Genomic DNA, 20,016 nt, shown 5'->3' with positions numbered 1-20,016 from the left:
GATTTTAAGCAGACCCACAATTTTTAGTAAATAAAATTATCTTTTTAAATCCCACAAAAACAAACATTTCAAAGTTTGGAAGTGGATGGGTTTTGATGTTGCGAACGGAAGTAAAATGCCTCCTTTTAAAGGTGACAAATTGTAAAACCAACACAAGATCAAATGTGAAAGAGCTTCATTGAATACGCAAAATGAATTGTGGAAAAAACTTTATTTTGAGGAACAGTTTGTTAAATGCATTTTTACAGGTTCTTGAAGTGACAGGAAAGTGAATTCTCAAGCATTTCAAGACCGGAGACTAATTCATTTTGAAAAAAACAACCAGATAGAGGGTTCACCTCCGCACCGGACCGCCAGTGCAGGGCAGTCTCCTCTCTGCTGAAAATAAATTAACTAACAGTAACAAAAACATAAATACAAAATGTTGTTTTGAATACCATTACGATTCTATGCCTTCCCCTGCAGGTAATATTTGGCAACATTTATTTCATCTGTAGAAATACCACCGGAATCCCCACCATGAATATGAAGCGCGGTATTATTACAGTCTCTATAAACAAATACAACTGCAGCAAGCTACTATTAAACTGCTTGGCTTTTACCACTTGCTTTTTCTGTAAAATAACTGACCTGAAGAAAAAAAAAAATCATTTCAACATAAGCTCAAGAAACGAGAACGTTGACGCGTCCTGGGAAAAACCCAGTCGGAGCTTAGAATTATCAACTTTTTAGATAAAATCTCGATTTTTCCCACATTTACTTCAATTTAAATGATCCCATCCAAGTTTCTCTCAGATCTCGAATGAACTTTGCCATTACATTAAATTCCTTCATTAATAATTCTGTCTTTATATGACGCCAGTCATACATTAACAGTGTTGCAGGATTGGCTTAATTTTGTGCGCTGACCTGCACGTTAGCATTCCCTTGGGTCCCCTCAGCTCAAACCCATTAAGTTTCTACATTAGATTATTGCTGATAATAAGCTTTGCGGTAAACGAAAGTTTGAAACTTGGACATTTTGTTCAACAAGATAATCTCTACAAAGGAACACCACTTTTATTTTTTTGTAAATACAATCATTAGAATTCCAAAGCTAAAGGTAGGCTGAGAACAAACTCGCGCAAGGTCATGTGACTTCAACATCACTACAACAATCCTCACATCTTTTTTTATTTTTTTTTTTATTTGATGAAGTTTCATTTCCACCACAACCTCTGGAGTCTCATTTAGCCACTTGTTAGCCACCGCCATTTTTTAGATACATAAAAAGCTTCAAAATTCCCAAGTGTGGTATTTACTGATGTATTTCATGCTGTAGGACAAAACCTTCAGAGGTCTTTAAGCAGGTGTTGACCACAGACCTTATTCCAGACCAAGAACCCATTCAAAACATCTCACTGGTGTCTGGACTCATTCCTGTGCTCCTCTATAGAAACAATTATCCACCCTGGAACTAAATGTTGCCTGACAGTGATATTATAATGTGGACACTGTTGTGCTAATGCAGGCGTAGTGACAGTCAGCGGGGGAAGTGATAGTTTCATGAGATAAAGTGCATTCAGGTGGAGGATAGAACAGTGAGGCATCAGTCCTCTTCATCACTCCAGAAGGCATCTTCTTCATCCAGATCCACACCATGGAAGAGTCTGCACCAATCAGAAAAGACACCTTCAACCAACATGTTTCCTGCATCAATGAATAACAAGTGAACGAGACAACGTGATGCTGAAGGATAAGCGGAAGGAGAGATCACTTACTGGTTGTAGCAAGGTGAGTGTGGGTTGTTAAAGTGACTGTAAGGGTTTACTTTGCTGAGGAGGCCCAGGCACAGCCAACAGAAGTATTGTCTACATGAAGTACAGGTCATCTTGTTACAGCCGTCCACTTTCTAGAGACAAGGAGACAGTAGCAGATGACGGGATTTAGCACATATCAACTGGCATCCACAGTAACTGGCAGGCTCTGAAGCTGAATGCAGAAATGTTGAATAAAGACAAGTCATATTTCGAGGGTTAGTTCAGTGTAAAAGAGGCACTAACGATTGCCTGGATACATAATTGTGTGTTCTTTAAAAAAAAAAAAAAATTGAAAGTCACTAAAATATCTTGTGTGTATGATGAGAATAAAACGAGTGTCACATTCACTGAACTGAACATTAACCCCTAGTGGAAAAGACCATGTCTGTTGTACTGCACTGTTGCCAGCAGGGGGAGCCCACCTGTATATTGGTGCCACAACGTGGGCAGCATTTGCAGTTCTCATTCAACCAGTCTCTGCTAAAGGACTCTTCCACTGCTTTCTGGATCACCCTCTTCCCAAAGCGTTGTTCCATAAACTTTTTCCCCTCTGATGAGGCTGACAGGTACTCGTCTCTGAGGTTACGCAATTCCTCTGTGACAAAACCCAAGAGACAGCATTGGTTTCAGCCTGAAGGCTCAAAACAGATCTAGTAGCAATTCATTATTAACCACCCTGTTACTGGGAACACTAGAACCTTCAGAGTGCTCATGAAATAACCATTCTATGTGACTTTGGCTTTCAAATTTGCCTTCACATTACAACTATAAGTTCAGAGTAAATATTTCTTTAACAATTCACACAGTCAACACACGATTGTATGTTTTCATCCAATAACATAAAAATGTGGGTATATTTAAAATAACGAATAAATAAATTGAGAACACGTGCTTTTTTCACCTGATTCACCAACATAAATCAAAACCAAATTTACTGATTAGAAGACTATTTTCTGTGACATTACCTGCTGGGATTTTACAGGCGGAGAGGCCGTGGTAGCCCAGCTTACATAGTGTGCAAAAAGCATACTGGCAGGCTGAGCAGATGCCCATGGTTGTGTCTGGCTCCACCATGACAGCGGTGCCACAGGACTGGCGGGGACAGTAGACCACGTCGGCCATGAGATCCAGACTGTACTGGAGAAGTAGACGATCATAACGAGCAAACAGCTCGTCATCCACCAGGTGCTTCACCTGACACGAGGTACAGTTTCGATTGCAATGATCAGGTTGGGAAACTTCACAAAGGCAAGTAGAAGCAGAAACTCTGATTCTGAAAAAAGCCTGTAAAGTCTAAGGCAAACACCTACATACGTACCACATCTTACCTGCAAAGGTGTGGCTAAGGATGTACATTTGGGCTCAGGACAGTTAAGGCACTGGACATTGCCGTCGCGTATCTGGATCTGGAAGTATTCGGTCATACAAGCCTTGCAGTAGACATGCTGGCACTCCTTAAAGCACAGGCAGCAGGAGCCAAGTTTCTCTACAAAACAGATCCCACAGCAGAACACCTTGCAGTCAAATGCTCTCTGACGCTGCCCCTCGTCAAAGTCCAACAGCTGAGGTAGGAGGTCGGCTCGCGGATCCATCAACAGGACAGCCCGTGGGTCCACTTGACATGATGGGGGCAAGTGTGGTACTGACTTTTCATTCCTAACTTCTCTGTTTTTTTCCTCATCATTTTCAGAATGATTCCCACGCTGTGTCATAGCTGGACAAAATGGCAGAACATTATTTATCATCCGTAAAAAACAAAACAAAACATGTTTCGTCGAGTTTCATTGTCTCTAATTAGCTTTTAACTTCCTATATATCATGGCTGAGCTTGGTCACCAATGAGATGAGTTCTACTGTGAAAAGCCGGTAACTCAGTCAACAGTTATCCAGTTAAGTCGACTCAGTTTTAAGTATGAAGCGCTGAACAACAAATACCTGAAGCCGCATGGTCGACTTTCCTGCGTTCCCCACTGCCCTTACTTCCAGTCCTGATGACTTCAAGAGGAGACTGGATGCCCAGAAAGTCCAGAGCCTCCTCTTTAAGGAACTGGATCCATGTGAAAAGAATAACACATCCTTGGTTCTCCTCCCTCAGTTCATCCAGGCGTCTGCACAGAGAGCTCATCTGATGAGAAAAAAATATAGAAGAATCCAGTATAGAGGGTTAAGATGTGTTCTATTTTACATGTGGACAAAAGCAATCATTGTAAGCACGGTCAAACACGCAGGTCAGCTTTTGAATAGTAATGTAGTGGAAAATTATATGAACCACAAACCTGTCCTCTGGTCATCCATTTAGAGCTGAGAGTGAAGAGCGGAGAAGACATGGATGGATAATCCACCGGAAGCTCAAAGTTGAGCACCAAAGGAGGCAAGAAGCTGACATTATATTCAGTTTGCTTCTCTCCTGCAACAGACAACACGGTAACAATCCGTATTAGAGTGCAGCTTACAAAAATGTATCACAAGAGAAGAAGAGAGTGACTACGAGGGAAATGCAATCACTGCAATCTAAGCTATGGACTTTGACAGTACAAACTAGAGGTCTAGTCATACCTTTGACAACAACCTTGAAATCAGGAGGAAGCTCCAGACAGAGCTGGATCTCTCCGCCCTGTGCCGACTCTGCCCGATGAAACTCCTCTTCATCGTAGATACTTGCTAAAGCAAGTAGTTCATCCTCCTGAGCTTCCTTGTCCTCAGACATTTACATACCCTATAGAGCAAAATAAATACAAATCCACTGTAAAACACTGCCTAAAGAACAACAACAACATTGAGGGTAACATTAAACCTTCACACCAGATCTACATAAAGCAGAGTTTAACAAGTTTAAATAGAAACTTGCATACTTTTCTTACGGCACCGCCAACCATGGTTAACTTCGCTGTGACATAACCGTCTGCTTACCTCAGCCAATGTTAAGCTACACCCAAAGTTAACGCTCTTGTAAGCAACAGTTCTCTTAATCGCTATGTAAAGTGCTGGTAGTTACAAATCAAATTGACAGTCATCCCTTTGAACATTATTGTGAGTAAATACAATGTCTGATGACACCTTGCGTTTACGCTAGCTAGCTAGTATGTAGACGCTAGCTGATGTAAACAGTTGCTGTGGCTACAGTCCGAGCTCAGCCGGGCCTTTACTCTTCCTCTATGACAGCACCGCTTCTTCCAAATTCTCCCGAATAACCGGGCAAAGTTACAAAGCATGCCACTGCACCAGCGGAGGCGCAGTAATAATCATAAAATAATGGGTTTCTTACCTTGTACAAGACGGTTGCTAGTGACTTCTTCGGTAGACAAACACATCACTGTGTAAGCAGTGATAGTGAAGCAGCTCCACCTGCAGGCTAGTTAGTGTGTAGCAGGTCACTTCGGTTGGGGAACACATCCCTGGTTGGGGAATCCTTGTGAAAACATGCAGTAGAATATCCATCGTCCATCCATCGTCATCTTCCGCTTAGTCCTTACTAGTAAGGAGCCTATCCCAGCATCTACGGGCGAGAGGCGGGGTTCACCCTGGACAGGTCACCAGTCCATCGCAGGGCCAACACACAGAGATGAACAACCATTCACACTCACATTCATACCTACAGTCAATTTAGAGAATCCAATCAGCCTAGTCCCCAATTGCATGTCTTTGGACAGTGGGAGGAAGCTGGAGTACCCGGAGAGAACCCACGTAGGCACGGGGAGAACATGCAGACTCCACACAGAAAGATCCCGCGCCCGAGCCGGGACTCGAATCCGAAACCTTCTTGCTGTGAGGTCACAGTGCTGACCACTGCACCACCGTGCAGCCCAGTATAATATCTACTATGTATATTATTGCTGCTGTTCATATTTCTTCAAGTATTTGTTGTACACATTATTTTATTATTGCTTTTGTTTAATTTGTGATGTGATTTTTTTTTAAAAGAGATAGTTCAGGGATTGAGTAGTGGGGGGAGGGGTTCAACAGTTTTACCAATAGTAACTGGTCAAAAACTAATGCGGCAGTTCTTTTTTTGCATGTATTTGAAGCCTGAAAATGGAAAACTGAACAATCTGAAATGAAATTTGCTTCTATATATTTTTTTCTTTCAACTAATTTTTCAGCTTTATGACATATTGACAAAATATTTCAAAAACACAGCCACACTGCGACCGGACCTGAATTTAGTTTTTAATCTAATTTAGTCTTCTTTTTTTGTTGTTGTTTTAACTTTGACCGAAGGGATCCCTTCATAAGAGACAGTTTGTTCACAGAAGCGATGCTAGGTCGCTCAACTACAATAAACCCTAACATTAAAAAAAAAAAAACTAAGACTCCTGGCGACAACACCATTTCACACAGCATATGCTTGTTGTCAAGGTTTATTTTTGCCTTTTTTTTAGTGATGTGGTAACAACAGCAGCACCCAGCAGGTGATCCGTTGGACCAGCAGTCACACCATTATGTAGAAAAAAACCAATACAAGGCTACCAGAGAACCAAAAGACCCATTATGTTGAATATGAAAAGCCAAACAATGAAATACTGCTTGACAGTAACTTGTGGTAGTTTGAACATACAATACAAAATAAACAATGCGCCCCTTCTTCCTTTTATACTACATATATTATCCAGCAGTTTTGAGTATTTGTTGCACTATGTACAACTTTGAACAATCCACATGTTTACAATTGCCACTGTATCTACACATTCAGACATACTGCAATATTTTACCTTTTCATGTGTAAAGAACTACTTTTTTTTAGCATAACACATTTGCTTACAAATCTCCTGAATTGACATTCTTAACTGTGCTCAGGAATAGCTGAATAAAACAATCTTAACGTAAAAGTCATCAATGCAACACAGAGAAAGCAGTTTGCATCCCATGCTCACAGGTCATCCATTCAGAATTAATATTATGCAGGATTTTGCTCATAGAAAATGGTAAATGACAAGTGGAAGAGGCTGACTAATGAGTGGTGTTTATTGGGGATGCAGCTGTCTGGATCTTCAAGAGATGTTGCTGGATCATCAGTACCAATCTCAGCGTGGCTGTAGCAGGACCAAAAGAGGTGAGACTCAGAGGTGCAGCTCAGATGCTTAGTCTATGTCCATCTCCGGGAGTTTGTTCTCCGCCCCCTGTTGTTCCATGCCTGCAGACGTGGTTTTGTCTGAGTTGGGTGGCGTGTTCTCAGTTCCCTCTGTTCCGTTGACAGGCCCGTTCTCCATCTTCTCCTTAGGGGGCTCCACCTTCGGCTTGGGTTTTGACACCACAGGGTTGCACGATGTATAAAGCTCCTGCAATTCAATTCACAACATTTGGTTTGTAGAGTGACGGTATTCATACAAGGACCGTGTTCCACATTTCATGATTAAGGCTTCTTTACAGCCATTACTAAGAGGCCTAACATGGCCTTCACGTCCAAACTCATTGTGGCGAGTGTATTGTTTATACATATACATACAGCGTGTAACGTACAGTAGGCAGTACAAAGCCTCATTTAAATCTGCTGCTGTTCTCCCACTCAAAGTTACTACATTACTCTGTTAGTACAAGCTCAAGATATCCTGAGTACGGTTGCTCTTCATTTCTAAACTAAGCTATTGTGAAAGATTTGAGCGTGACAAACAGGTGGAAATGATTAGATACGGTCTTTCCATCCATCCAGCTTGTGACTTTGTTTATCACTGAAGAAGTCTTGTTTATTGGGAACAGCAACTGCCTGGTTTAACTTTGTCTATTAACCAAATCATATGTTCATGTATTATAAAGCTACTTGTGCTTGTTCGACTATCTAGCCTGCCAACAGCTGATCACTGACTGTCCTGATCCACTCCTCAAACTAGCTACCAATTATGTAATGTATCTTTCTATTTTGATCCTCCATGTTTAAATCAAAGCCAGGTGCCCAGGCCTACACTACCTTGGTCTTAGCCTGGATCTCTGCGACTTTGACCACTGGTTCCAGGGTGAGGTCTTGACTGTTCTGCTGGTTCATCTTGCCGTTCATCCAAACCATTGCATCATTCACCAGTTTGTCCACCCGAGTCACCTCCAGCTCATCCAGGTGATCGTACTGCTCATCCTGTTGAGACAAACACAGGCGAGTGATGACACCTGTATGATGACTCATATGAAAGATCTACCCTCAACGCCAAGACAATGTAATAAAGACATTGCTTTGGTATCTCTGAGTACAACTCCCTTGCTCTGCACAGTTACCTTCGCCTTATAAGCTTCAATGATTTTCATGTACATCTGGATTTGTCTGCCAAGCTCCTCAAAAGCTTTTGGCCGCTCCTCAGCTTCCCTGAATCTTTCTTGGATAGGCTGACCCATTTTCTGCAGGAAGGATCATCAGGTTTAGTCAGTAAGTCATCCAAGCAAGACACTAATGGAAAACAAAAGACACATTTTTCTACCACTTAATATCATAAACCCCTTAATATCTGACACAAAAGAAATATTGCAGAGGATAAAGACTTAAAATGTAAAACATGAAATTCCCTGTTTGAGAATGTAAAGAATGCTGAATGATGATGAATATACTGTATACCACAATCCTCTTGTCCTACACAGATTAGTTTATTTAATCCCTGTTGCCCGTTATTCTTAAAATCTTGAAGTACACCTTTGTATGAGATTACCGCAATTTGCATAGGCTGGGACGATACGTCCATAATATTTGGGTGCTCGTTCCTTTTGAATTTTGATTCTTGAAAACGGAGATTCAATATTATGGTTTATTCTGATTTTTGAAGATAATTTTTTTTCCGTCTTCCTCCTTATACCTGCCTCAACCACAACTCTGATGCAGGCGCCATGGTTACCTTCAGTTCAGCCAGTTTGTCAATGTAAACTTGCTTCTGTTGGTCCTCTCCATCTTCATACAGCCAATTCTCGGTGTCCTCCAGTTTTAATGAGAATGCGTCACGATCCTGCATGTTGTCAGGGATTATTATATTAAATCCAATTAAATCCAATTGTTGGGACTCATGTCAGAATCTTTACTACTCACAGCATCATTCACAAACTTCTCCAGGACACCGTGCAGTTTGTCCCTCATGTCGTACACGTACTCTTCTACATTGTTCTTTGCATCGTTCCTCTCCTTCTCCAGCTTGTCCTGCATGATCATCTTCCCCTGGAAAAATAACGATTGAAAATGTGGTCAGATGTTCCAGTCATGCTGAGGCATCTAAAGGGAAGCTTGAAAAGATTATAAGTAGACCAGTCAAGAAGTAGGTGATGAAAAATCCATGATGTCATAATAGAAAATCTTATAACAATGAGGGCAAAACAACAGAACAATGGACTGATGTTAGAAATACGATACATGTTTATTGTCATCAGCTACCATTACAACTGGAAGCAATTACAACTAATCCCTACCAGCAAACCGCTCAAATAGTGTGTGTGCATGCTTGACATACTGGGTGATTTTAGCACATTACCTCATTCTCCACGAACATATTTAGTACTTCACTGGACAGCTGCCACTGCAAATTGTTCTCGATGGGCAGATCCACCGTCTTTGTTTTCACTTTAGGCTTCTTTGCCTGCGGCGGCTGGTCGCTCTTCTTCTCCTGCTTGGCGTCCTCCGGCATTGTCTGAAACCAGGAGATGGAAGCAGTCGATCTCAAATACAGCTACATTAGTGGGACAACAAGTTAATGTGCAGATATGACAAACCATGACAAATGTTTAATATGTTCTTTAAGTAAGTGGAGCGTTAAGGTGATGAAGGTATGTCGCTGTCAAATATGAAGTGAAATTTAAAAATGCTGGAGTTCTAAATAGAAATCTTAGTTTTAGGAATGATGAACAGTATCACTAACACTGATTCCTCTGAGTCTGACTTTAGGCAAGGCATTCCTTGTTGATGAGGCTCTTTACAGCAAAGAAGCTATTTGGTTTATTTTTAAAGCCAATGAACCGGGGCGTGTGTGTGTGTGTGTGTGTGTGTGTGCGTGCGTGTTCAGATCCAAATCAGTTTGATTCAGTAATTTTCCACTGGTAAGTGGCGTCACTGGCATCTGCCAAGCGGATGACGCCACCTCTAACCTAAACAGGCTTTGTTTTTTTTTGTGTCTCAGCTGCAAGGACACAATGAGATGAAACTAGTTGAGTCTTTGGTTGACTGTTCAGTGTCGCATTTGATTATTTCTCAGGTTTATTTTGTGACATTTGACATATTTTATTCTTCTTCTTGTATACACATTGAAATATTTTCCATGTGACTTTCAGATGATATGCATGCACACTTTGCACTACTGTATGCAATGCATATCTAAGTCCCTATCATTGCACTACCATGTATTTGTACTGCATATTCCAAATGTCCTTTATCGTTCCCATTGCATACTACATAATCGCTCTAATAATCCCAAACTGCACCAATGTACGTACTGTATAGTATTACAAACAGTACAGTCATAGCCAGTACACACATATTCACATATCGTTTCATACCCTGCGCTTCTGTAGATTCATATATCATGTTATTTAGTCTTCAGTTGCTGCTTATGCTCATATGGTTAGATGCAATCTGCACTCTGCAACAATAAAGTGGAATCTTAACTAATCAAATCAAATCTTATTTCAAATAAGGACTATTCTTTTTATTTATTTGTGTCACAAATTTCCCTTCATCTCACCAAATGATCTCCTAACACTAACGATAATGAGTGAATGAGTTACCATGCTGGAAGGCAACAATGTGTTTCAAATCAATATACTTTAAATAAGTGTCTCTCTCATAACTGTGTGTGCTTGAGAGTGAGTGAGTGTTAAGACAACATCCCATCCAGGGTGAAACACGTGGTTACAAAGACTTGTTTTTTCCTGACAAACTGGTTACCTTAGTGCTGGGCGATATGAATGGTAGTGTATTCCCCACATTCTCCACATCACGCCTTACAAACACTGATCACTCATTTCTCTTACTGATTTTTTTTTTCAAACCAACAAAAATGAAGATAATGACATAGAGTTCAATGCCAGAAAAAGAAAAAATCATTGGCAGATGTGAAAAAAAATGGGAAAAGAAAGGAGCGAGCAACTCTTGATGAAGATGACTTGTCCCAGAAGTCATTGCAGAAAACAAAATCATTGTCATTTTGAGGCCATTTTATGACTTGCATAACACTGCGATATGCAAATTTCCCTGATTTTACGAAAATCACTTTTGCTATGGTTTCTTATTCTTCTCTCATATAATATCACACTCAGGCAAACAGCAGTGGCTCTGGAATCAAGTGTGTTGGTTCGTTTAAACTGTCTGGCCTCTCATTTTATTGCCTCCCATTTGTCCTGAAAAATAAAAACGGCATTTCCGTACTCACTGTCTTCACTGATTAACACCCACTTGCATTCTGCTGCATTTACTGCACTTAGCGAAAATGTCCAGAGGAAACTAAAAAAGACTCTTGCACAATCGCCCAGCACAAGGTTACCTCCATCTCCTCTGCCTCTGATTTCTTGTCTTCACTTTCTCCAGCCATGCCTTTCTGATCCTCCTGGTCCACCTGCATTTTGTTCTGACACACGGTAAGAGAACACAAGACATATACACATATTAAAGTGGCCTAACCCAGTTTGTAGCTGGTTTTTATCCAAACAGGATGTTGAGTAAAACAAATAGATGTTACTGAGAAACCCTGAGCACACATTTGTTAAAAGATCCTATCTCGCTGTTGCAGCCTCATTTTTCCAGCATTCGCAGGAGGCTGCCCTTTATCACACCACAGCATCGCCAACTGAATTAAGACTCCAATGTTTCTTTCTAACTTCACTTGTTTGACAACCCCCCCCCCCCCCGCCAGACATCTCACACAAGGGCTAAGGTTGAACACATGCTGGTGAACCTTACACAATTAGATGCCAAAAAATTACAAGAAGAAATTATGGATAAATGAATGCAACCCCCTGAAGCTGTGTTTATGTTCAGGAAAGACATCTAAAATCCACTATGAGGACATGACAGGATGATAAAAGCAGAGGTGCAGTCAGACAAGCAACTTTCTGTGATTTAACACAAAGCCGACAGCACTCAACAAACCGGGAGGGCCACTCGTTCTCTCTCTCTCTCCCATTAGTTTCACTTCATACACACCTCCTCCTCCTTCCCTGCTTGCTCCGTCTCCATAGGCTCTTCTGCTTCACCTCCTGTTTTCACCACCTCAACTAGCGAGGCGCTAGAAACACTGAACACACCGTGAATGTTCACTCGAACTTTGACCTTGACTTTTGCGCTCTCCCCAGACGCCTGAGGAACCACATTCTGGATCAAGAACTGACCTGTAGGGTGAGGGAAAAGGTCAAAGTTGAGTACACTGGTGTAAATATATTCATATTATTAGTATATGTCAACCATATAATGCCTTTTAACCCCTTGATGCCGAATGTCGCGAATTTGTGTCACACCGCTTCCACTCAGACTGCGGCCAAGATAATGTATGTAATCCTCCATGCTGATTTTTTGCACATGTACATACCCAGGAACCTGTAATTTCAATAAATTCATTCATGCCTGTTGTCGCTAATTTACATCACAGCTAAAATTATATCTATACTATGTACTACAGACAAATTAACAATCTCCCCTTAATTTAGCATCAGCTTGAAAGCAAAAACACAAATAATGAATTCCTTTTTCAATTTTCAAAGATATTTTGCCATCACAACAATGAGAATATTTTAGCAATCATTATGATGATCTTTATGGCTATCTAGTGACAGAACAACAAATCCAACATGTAATGTATGAAAAATGATCTTGAAGTTAAGTATAACTGTCAAGACTTTAAATAAACTTGTTTTAAGCACCACTGAACTTTTCAGTACTTGTTATCATCACTTATCTCCGCCGAGTCATCAAGTGTAGTCTGCAGTACCTATAGCAGTGCTGGGGTAGGGCAGCTCCTTCACGTTGTTGTAGTAAGCTTCAAGGGTGAAGGGCTCTTTCCGGTAAAAGGTCAACACTTTGGAGAAGGGAGCTGGATGGTTCTTTGGGAAAACCTCACAATCACTGTAAGAAACATCAGGAGGAGGGTCAAGGTGACGTGTCACACAGCGAAGATCTTACAACTGAGATCAGGGTTCTGTATTCACTGGGGGAGATCATGTTCTATTTGTGAGTACAAAACACGAGGTCCCACTTTAACCTCTTCCGTCTACAGACATAATACCTGAGATGAGATCATACCTGAGTCCTTCCTCCGTGGCAGAGTTCCATTTTAGAGAGACGGAGTAGGGGACGACATCTGTGATGGAGAACTCTCGCACTTTGAATGCCGGTGAGAGGATAGCACACTGTGTAGAGGCGCAGAAAATAGGAGATCAATTGTTATTTGCCAATCCAGAGAGATATAAAAGAAAGGAGAATTTAATTAGCAAACTGAAGCCAGCAAAGTTGGAATATTTACTTGCTATGAATAAATGGAACACATTTTATGGCAGTATGTTAACATATTTTTTGCTCAGCACTACATAAACTTGAAGGGTTTAACGCAGATGTTACATCACCATCACTAGTGCATATCACTGAGAGGCTGCAGTATGATACTATATTAGGACCAGGACAGTCATCCTGACAGGTGAGCTCTACCTGCAGAGCACAGCCTCTGGCCACAGCCTCATCTGCATTCAGAGTGGTGCTCAGCTCTTTGCCGAAGAATTTGCTGATTCGCTCTTTGATGGCGGGAATTCGTGAGGCGCCGCCCACGATCTCAACTGCATAGAAATCTTCTTTCTTCAGCTCTGGATGATAGAAACAGCAAACAGGTATGACACTGAAAAGGTTTGTGACAGTTGCAGAACCACAGCTTCATTTTATGAAACTCAAAGCTGTGTTAGGTTTGTTGAGTGTGCACAGCAGCTCTGACATTTTTGAATTTGTCGATTGTGATTACTCTGAGTTACCATGCAAGAGTCGTGAGTCCCCAGCGTGCTCACATGCTGATGGGGATAGTCCAGCTGCTATTAAAGCCACATGTACTCACTAGCTTGTTCCATGACGCTACGCAGGGGACCCTCCACCTTGGCAAGCAGCCCCGCGCACATCTCCTCAAACTGACCTCTGGGGGACAAATGGTCATAGATTATTCATAGGCACAGACTCAAACTGAGTGAGAGTCCACGTGTGTAGAGATGCTTAGGGTTTCAGACAGTTCAGCGGATGCTTCTATACCTGTTTCATTTTTAATAAAAATGTGCTCTCCTCTACAGTAAAACTCTTAATCATTTATGTCCAAATGAGTCAAATAGAACTAAAAGAAGTGCTTTAAGTTCCACGTTCTATATTTGATGGCTAGTCCAAAGCAAAAATGACACAAACCCAGTAATTATAGTCCCACCCTCCAATAATGATTGCTTTACAACAGGAATATTAGACTTCCCTCGAATTCTAAAGTAATAATGAATCCCACCTGTTCAGTTTACTGGAAACGTCAATGTCATTCATGAAGCACTCGATGTTGAGAGGCAGGTCAGATGAGTTTGCACTCATCAGCTTCTTGAGCTTCTCACACTCTTGGTAGAGCCGCACCAGTGCCCGAGGTTTGGACTTGACATCCAGCTTGTACTTCTTCGCAAACTCACCACAGAAGTGGCTGACTAGGATGTCATCAAAGTCCTTCCCGCCAAGCTCTGAATCAAACGCCGTAGCCAGGATCTAATGAGGGTAGACAACAAAAGATCAATAATTGAAGCCATGGCTGCTTATCAAACTACTAAGATAATACATTAAAATTACTTCAAATCTGTGTAAGTAGCCCAAGGCCATAAAAGACTCCTAAAGAAAACACAACACACACACACACACACACACACACACACACACACACACACACACACAACACTCCCACTTCAGTGTTACCTTAAAAAATTGCTCACATTATTTATGACTCACCTTAAGCTTTCCTTTGTTGAAGGCACAAACTGACACCTGGTAACCAGAGTGGCCAAGATCCACAAACACCACTATCCTGGGCTTCTCCTCTGGAGCCGGCAGATCCTGCTTGTAGATGCCGTACGCCAGAGTCACTGCAAGTAATTCAAGCAACCAAACCTCAGTTGTTCTGTGGATGTGCATACCTGTTTTAACTTGTTGAAGTAACAAATTGAGACATAAATCAGAGGTTCAGCAACAATATGAAATTACGCTGTAGCACAACTGTGGGACATTTCCAGACGGTGCAGCTGAGCGGTGACTCTTGTTCTACATCATTTACAAGCAAAATATTCCAATATCTCTGGCTGAAAGTCAAACATTCACAATGGCCCTTTTTGTGACGTGTTCTTGCCGGTCTCTCTACAAACTGTGGCCATTGTAAATCCATCCCTCAACAACTATTCAGGCATTTCTTGCTCTGCATGTTAAGAACAGTGTGTTTGCGTGTACCTGCAGTGGTTTCATTCATTAGTCGTAGACAGTTGAGGCCTGCGATCTGAGCTGCGTCGATGACAGACCTTCTCTCTGCATCAGTGAAATAGCTGGGAACCTAGGAGAGGAATTGCGACGTGGTTTTCACTCAAAACTAAGGAATCAACAGTCTCCAGGAAAATGATTTGACTGGAAACACCAATAACAACGTTTCTTGACATGTGATATGACTGTAATACATGACAACATTTCAAAGACAGTGAAAAACAACAATAAGAAAACATTAAAAAAAAAAAAAAAAAAGGTTCCTAAAGGTGTCGCTCTGAATCAATGAATCGACTGCCTCACATGACAACACCACTGTGCCAGTTACTCAGAGAGCCAAAACAAAACAGCTCCTCATGGAAACGTTCCAGGGCTAAATTGAGGCTCTGGCCACAGTAATAATAACATGGTAGCCATTTCCACATCTGATGTAAACTAAGATTTAGACATAGCGAAAGTACTCTGTCTGTGTGAGAGCTGTAACGTTACATAACAGATGCTACTGATGAATTCCTGTATGGCATAAAGCTGAGGAACACACACATCCCACTCTTCACAACAAGGTGCAAGTGAGGAAATAACACTTTCTAGCAGGACATGTGGTGAAATTCTGAGAGATCTAAAAGTCTTAAGATGGAAGCAAGTAATGCAAATTATACACCTTGTTAAAAAGGTGGCATGATTTTACCAAAACTGTTCCCATTGCAAGTGTGACATAAGTAATTAAGATTCCAAGTAGCAGGATGTAAACACAATGTTCCTCCCGTGTAATTTCAGTAGACTTTACAAAACTTGGCAGAGCAATGCCACGTCTTTAAATAATGCACGCAGGGATCCAACAAGTACATTACCACCTACATATAAAGGCAATTAGATGATATTTGTTGCCCCAAAAATGTCCAGCTGGACAACTCTATCTGAGAGGAGCTTTGCGGGCACCCTGCTGAAGCTATGAGGCTGTTGTGTTGTCTGCTTACAGAGATGACACAGTCTGCCACTGGTTTCTTCAGTGCACTTTCAGCAGTCTCCTTCAGTTTGGTCAGCAGCATCCCAGCAACCTGCTCGATGCTGAACACTCGCTCCTCCTCCATGTACATCACCTGCAGTTTGGGGGGGGGGGGGGGGTATTAGAAGATGATTAGTGCTGAGCTCATAACATGACAGGTGGCCAAGACATGAATCACAACATAGTTTATTTTCAATTTAAGGCATTCTGGTGGATTTAAAAGCAAGATTGCTACCCCCCGGTGTTTTTGCCATAGAAACAATAGAAGTTTATTTACTGATTCATTCATTCAGTACATGACTACATTTAGAATAATTTCATATTCAGGTTTGTTTTTACATTTTATTCACCCACAAAAGGATTCAACCCCTTTTCTGATGAACATCAAAAGCAATCTACAAAAATGTTAAACTGATTTCTTCCTGCCCTTCTTATCAAAATTTATTAGCAATGACCTCCATAAAGTTTAAATGGTTGTCTTTCTCAATCCGTACTTACAATCACTAAACAAAACAATAGCAGATTAATATCATTTACTTCTTACTTTAATACCAGTGGATCCTGAGGGCATCTGGGTCAGGTCATACACCAAGTTAGACTTTGCTGATTGGACATAGGTATCGGAGAAGGCCCTGCCATGGAATCGCTTGAAGCCCTGCACTGTGTTCTTACAGTTGGTCACCACCTGGAAGAATCAACGTGATACTGGTTCCATTTTTCGGCTTTTAAAGTTAGAGGAACAAGAAAGAAAGGGACCGAAGTGAGTTTACCTGGCTCTTTGCAGCTGCTCCTATTGCTCGATTTCGTGGTCCAAATGACACAAATGAGCTGGAAAACAAAAGAAACACTTATACATACACACACACATATGGAAGACATAGATAGATCACATATACAGACAAATATATATCTCCAGAGGCAACATCAGTAGTTGTGTTTGCATAAAAATTGGATTCATTGTCTAGGACTAGGGTCCACATGCTTTGTAACATTCATCTGTCACAATTCACACACTAGTGTATGAACACTGCTGGAGTGGTGCGGTCAGTCCACGAGTATCCCAGGGGGTTTTAGTGCCTGTCATCATCCTCCCTTTCAAACACAGATGTCAGAACCACAGTCGCTGTCAACACATAAGTGCTGCTTGTGATGTGACAGCGCAGTCAAACAGAACAAGTCTCCGGGGCACTCGGCCCAACAGGTGCCAGTCCACAGCTGAACCAGGAACTGGGTAGCAAGTTATCAGGAGCGGGTTGTTTTTTTTTACCTCCTTTATTTCTTAGTTTTATGAAGCACAGAACAAGATTTCCAATATGAATGTGAAAGTGAAAACGCCGTCACTAAATCAGAATGTTAAAGGGATTATCTGTTACAGCTCTGGACATCCAAACGTTTGTTTCTTAGCTGTTTATAATCAGTCATTCCTCAAATAAATAATGCTCGAATCATACAGAGGGCAAGATGTATTTCACATTTACACAAATTAAAAAAAACAGTAATAAAAAGGCATCGTCGCAGAAAAAACCTCATCGAATACATCATTTTCTTCTTAGTGATAACAAATCATTAAAAAAAAAGGAAATAGAAGGATATATTAAGACAAACTATAGAAAGCAAAAATGAATGTTTTCCACTTTAAAAAATTGGATAAAAGCATGGCACTCCTACGGTGAGTCAAGGTTTTAAACATATTGTAATTGTTGTGCCCAATATGTATATTTTATGTCCATTTACATCATGAGCCAATAATGGATCATGTTCTACAAGTGAGCAAGTTGTTGCACACATTAGTTTGACCACTCATCAAAATCCTCAATTCAAATATTTTTCATTTACACTGTCACAGGTAATTACTTTAATACAGGGCCTTCATACATTTCATTTTGATCAGTTGCATGGCACTGGGGAAAATTAAAACACCTGGAATCATAATACAAAACACATTTTTATTAAGATGAATAGGTATATTGTCATGAGAAAATGTGTTATTTTATTCATCAGTTCTTAATCCCACACGTCGACATGGCAACACCCCGACAGAAGATGACAAAAGCCTCCTTCATGTAATAATTGGTCATATCTAGTCTTAGATAGTCCAGGAACACAACGTGTGCCGCATTCAAGACTTTGTCAGAATCTGATACGTCACACAGTTAAGAAGATGAAAACAGTAAAACAAATCTGTCTTCAATCTTGACGGTTTTATTCTCAAAGTTCACCCAAGTGTTGCTAGAATATTCCAACAAGCCATTGGCTGCTGTCGTCGTCGAGGAGAGCACAACGTAAGGTGCACTGTAAAAGACCCGGGGCACACCGGTTGGTCGGAGCTTTCGCTTCAGTTCTAGAAGCGACGTACAAACGGCGGAAACACCGCCCGCCCGAGCTAACCAAGGCAATAAACCCCATTCCACATTGTACAGTTAATAGACTGTTCAGTTTAGCTAACCAGCTAGCTCCGATGGGCTGTTAGCTGAACTAGCTGTACAAGTTACGGATGTATTCTCAAGGGTTTTATGCTCACCGTGAATATATTAAAAAGCGCTTTAATGAGGTTCTCATACTAAAAAAAAAAAAAAAGCCATCACAATCCATAACGAATAAGTTAAGCTCGAGCAGCTCCTAACAAGTGCTGTATTCACGTGCATTGCCCCAACACCGGCGAGAGGACACTGTCTTAAAAACAAAACATCTGGCCCGTTCCCTCAGAAGTCCGATGAATTATAACTGAATTTTATGTACTTACGGTGTGCATCTGTCGCTGTACTCGTTGGCGACAGTCTCGATCCCACCGGCTCGGGCTACAGCTACATAGCAGCTTTGAAATCCCAAGTCAAATCCCACCACTGACATCTTCGGCTGTCTTCGTATCCCCCAGCTATGCCCTTATATACAGTAAGAATCAGAAAAATAAAACACGCCTACGGCCGCAGATTTATTTAAAATGGTGTAATCGTCAGGTGCAGTGGTTTTGTCGCTTGGTTAAGTTCGGCTTCTTCCAGTCATAATCCACACCGTTAACCAGTGTCTGCCTCTGGTCGGTGCTGGCAAACTGCGGTCGCTAGTTGGTTCGACTGACTTCTCCGCGTTAATATCGCGAGATGTAGATTGTTCTAGCTGTATCTGGACCTTTCTACAGCCATGTGTGGAATTCTTCTCCCTTATTCGAGGTTTTTGGCGAACATATCTGGAGATGATGAGATTACCTCGAGTTTAAAATGTAGTGATTTCTGCTCAGCACCATGTGAAATACCAACAAGTACGTGTTGATGGCCATGGCAATATCCTCTTTCAGTGCATTTGTTACATAGAGCAGATTAGGTCAGGTTTAATCCCTTTTTAAAAAACAAACAAACAAACAAACAATAATAGTATCAGGAAAAATGAAAATTTAAAAAAAAAACATAGAAGCAAATCCAGTACATTACAAATACGCAAGTTTAAAAACAAGTGCAAAAACCCCACAAAGGATACAAAAGCATACAACTGAAGCATGGCACAGAATTTTTTTTTTAAATCCATTAAACTGATCAAAACTGAGAAACATTCCCAAAAATCTTTAAATATAGATTTGAAAAAGATGAATAAATAAAAAAAATTGTGATATTGTAAATGCTGTACACTCATACTAACGAAGGATCATGTTGTTACTGTTATTACAACATGAGGGCATAATATGTTTTTTTGGCACTGAGGTGCTGTTAAAGAGCCCATGAGAGAGAGATGTCATTTGGTGACAGAAAGTAAACATGGGTGGGTGGAATGACAGTTGAATGGTGGGAGGTTGCGCTGCATCGGTGACACAG

General features: G+C 41.1%; 2 protein-coding genes across 6 annotated transcripts; both read right to left on the bottom strand.

Annotated features, from left to right (window-relative positions):
• Nucleotides 1-206: 206 nt before the first annotated feature.
• On the bottom strand, nt 207-5,185 carry rnf14 (ring finger protein 14). 4 transcript variants are annotated; one of them, XM_086226234.1, is made up of 9 exons: nt 5,065-5,185; nt 4,356-4,515; nt 4,076-4,206; nt 3,735-3,924; nt 3,128-3,513; nt 2,765-2,993; nt 2,222-2,394; nt 1,761-1,891; nt 207-1,649 (listed from the first exon to the last, which is right to left on the bottom strand). In XM_086226234.1, the coding sequence occupies exons 2-9, from the start codon at nt 4,504-4,506 to the stop codon at nt 1,589-1,591; spliced, it is 1,452 nt and encodes a 483-aa protein (XP_086082360.1). In that variant the 5' UTR covers nt 4,507-4,515; nt 5,065-5,185; the 3' UTR covers nt 207-1,588. The 4 variants fall into 4 exon arrangements, with proteins under 4 accessions (XP_086082360.1, XP_086082363.1, XP_086082362.1 ...); XM_086226237.1 differs by lacking the exon at nt 5,065-5,185 and adding an exon at nt 4,857-5,034; XM_086226236.1 differs by lacking the exon at nt 5,065-5,185 and adding an exon at nt 4,710-4,848.
• A 944-nt stretch (nt 5,186-6,129) lies between these two features.
• hspa4a (heat shock protein family A (Hsp70) member 4a) lies at nt 6,130-19,302 on the bottom strand. Of its 2 annotated transcripts, XM_086225687.1 has the most exons (19): nt 18,957-19,302; nt 16,984-17,041; nt 16,758-16,898; nt 16,185-16,307; nt 15,181-15,280; nt 14,689-14,822; nt 14,207-14,451; nt 13,781-13,857; nt 13,387-13,538; nt 12,985-13,091; nt 12,674-12,807; nt 11,893-12,077; nt 11,234-11,317; nt 9,233-9,388; nt 8,797-8,922; nt 8,609-8,716; nt 8,001-8,120; nt 7,702-7,863; nt 6,130-7,075 (listed from the first exon to the last, which is right to left on the bottom strand). In XM_086225687.1, exons 1-19 carry the CDS (start codon nt 19,061-19,063, stop codon nt 6,878-6,880), a joined length of 2,517 nt encoding a protein of 838 aa, XP_086081813.1. In that variant the 5' UTR covers nt 19,064-19,302; the 3' UTR covers nt 6,130-6,877. The 2 variants fall into 2 exon arrangements, with proteins under 2 accessions (XP_086081813.1, XP_086081814.1); XM_086225688.1 differs by lacking the exon at nt 11,234-11,317.
• Nucleotides 19,303-20,016: the final 714 nt, after the last annotated feature.

This window comes from Aulostomus chinensis, chromosome 15 (assembly GCF_037954235.1).
Source record: "Aulostomus chinensis isolate RoL2024-O1b breed Wild chromosome 15, RoL_Achi_v1.0, whole genome shotgun sequence".
Taxonomy (NCBI): domain Eukaryota; kingdom Metazoa; phylum Chordata; class Actinopteri; order Syngnathiformes; family Aulostomidae; genus Aulostomus; species Aulostomus chinensis.
This window is presented reverse-complemented; position numbering and strand designations above follow the sequence as displayed.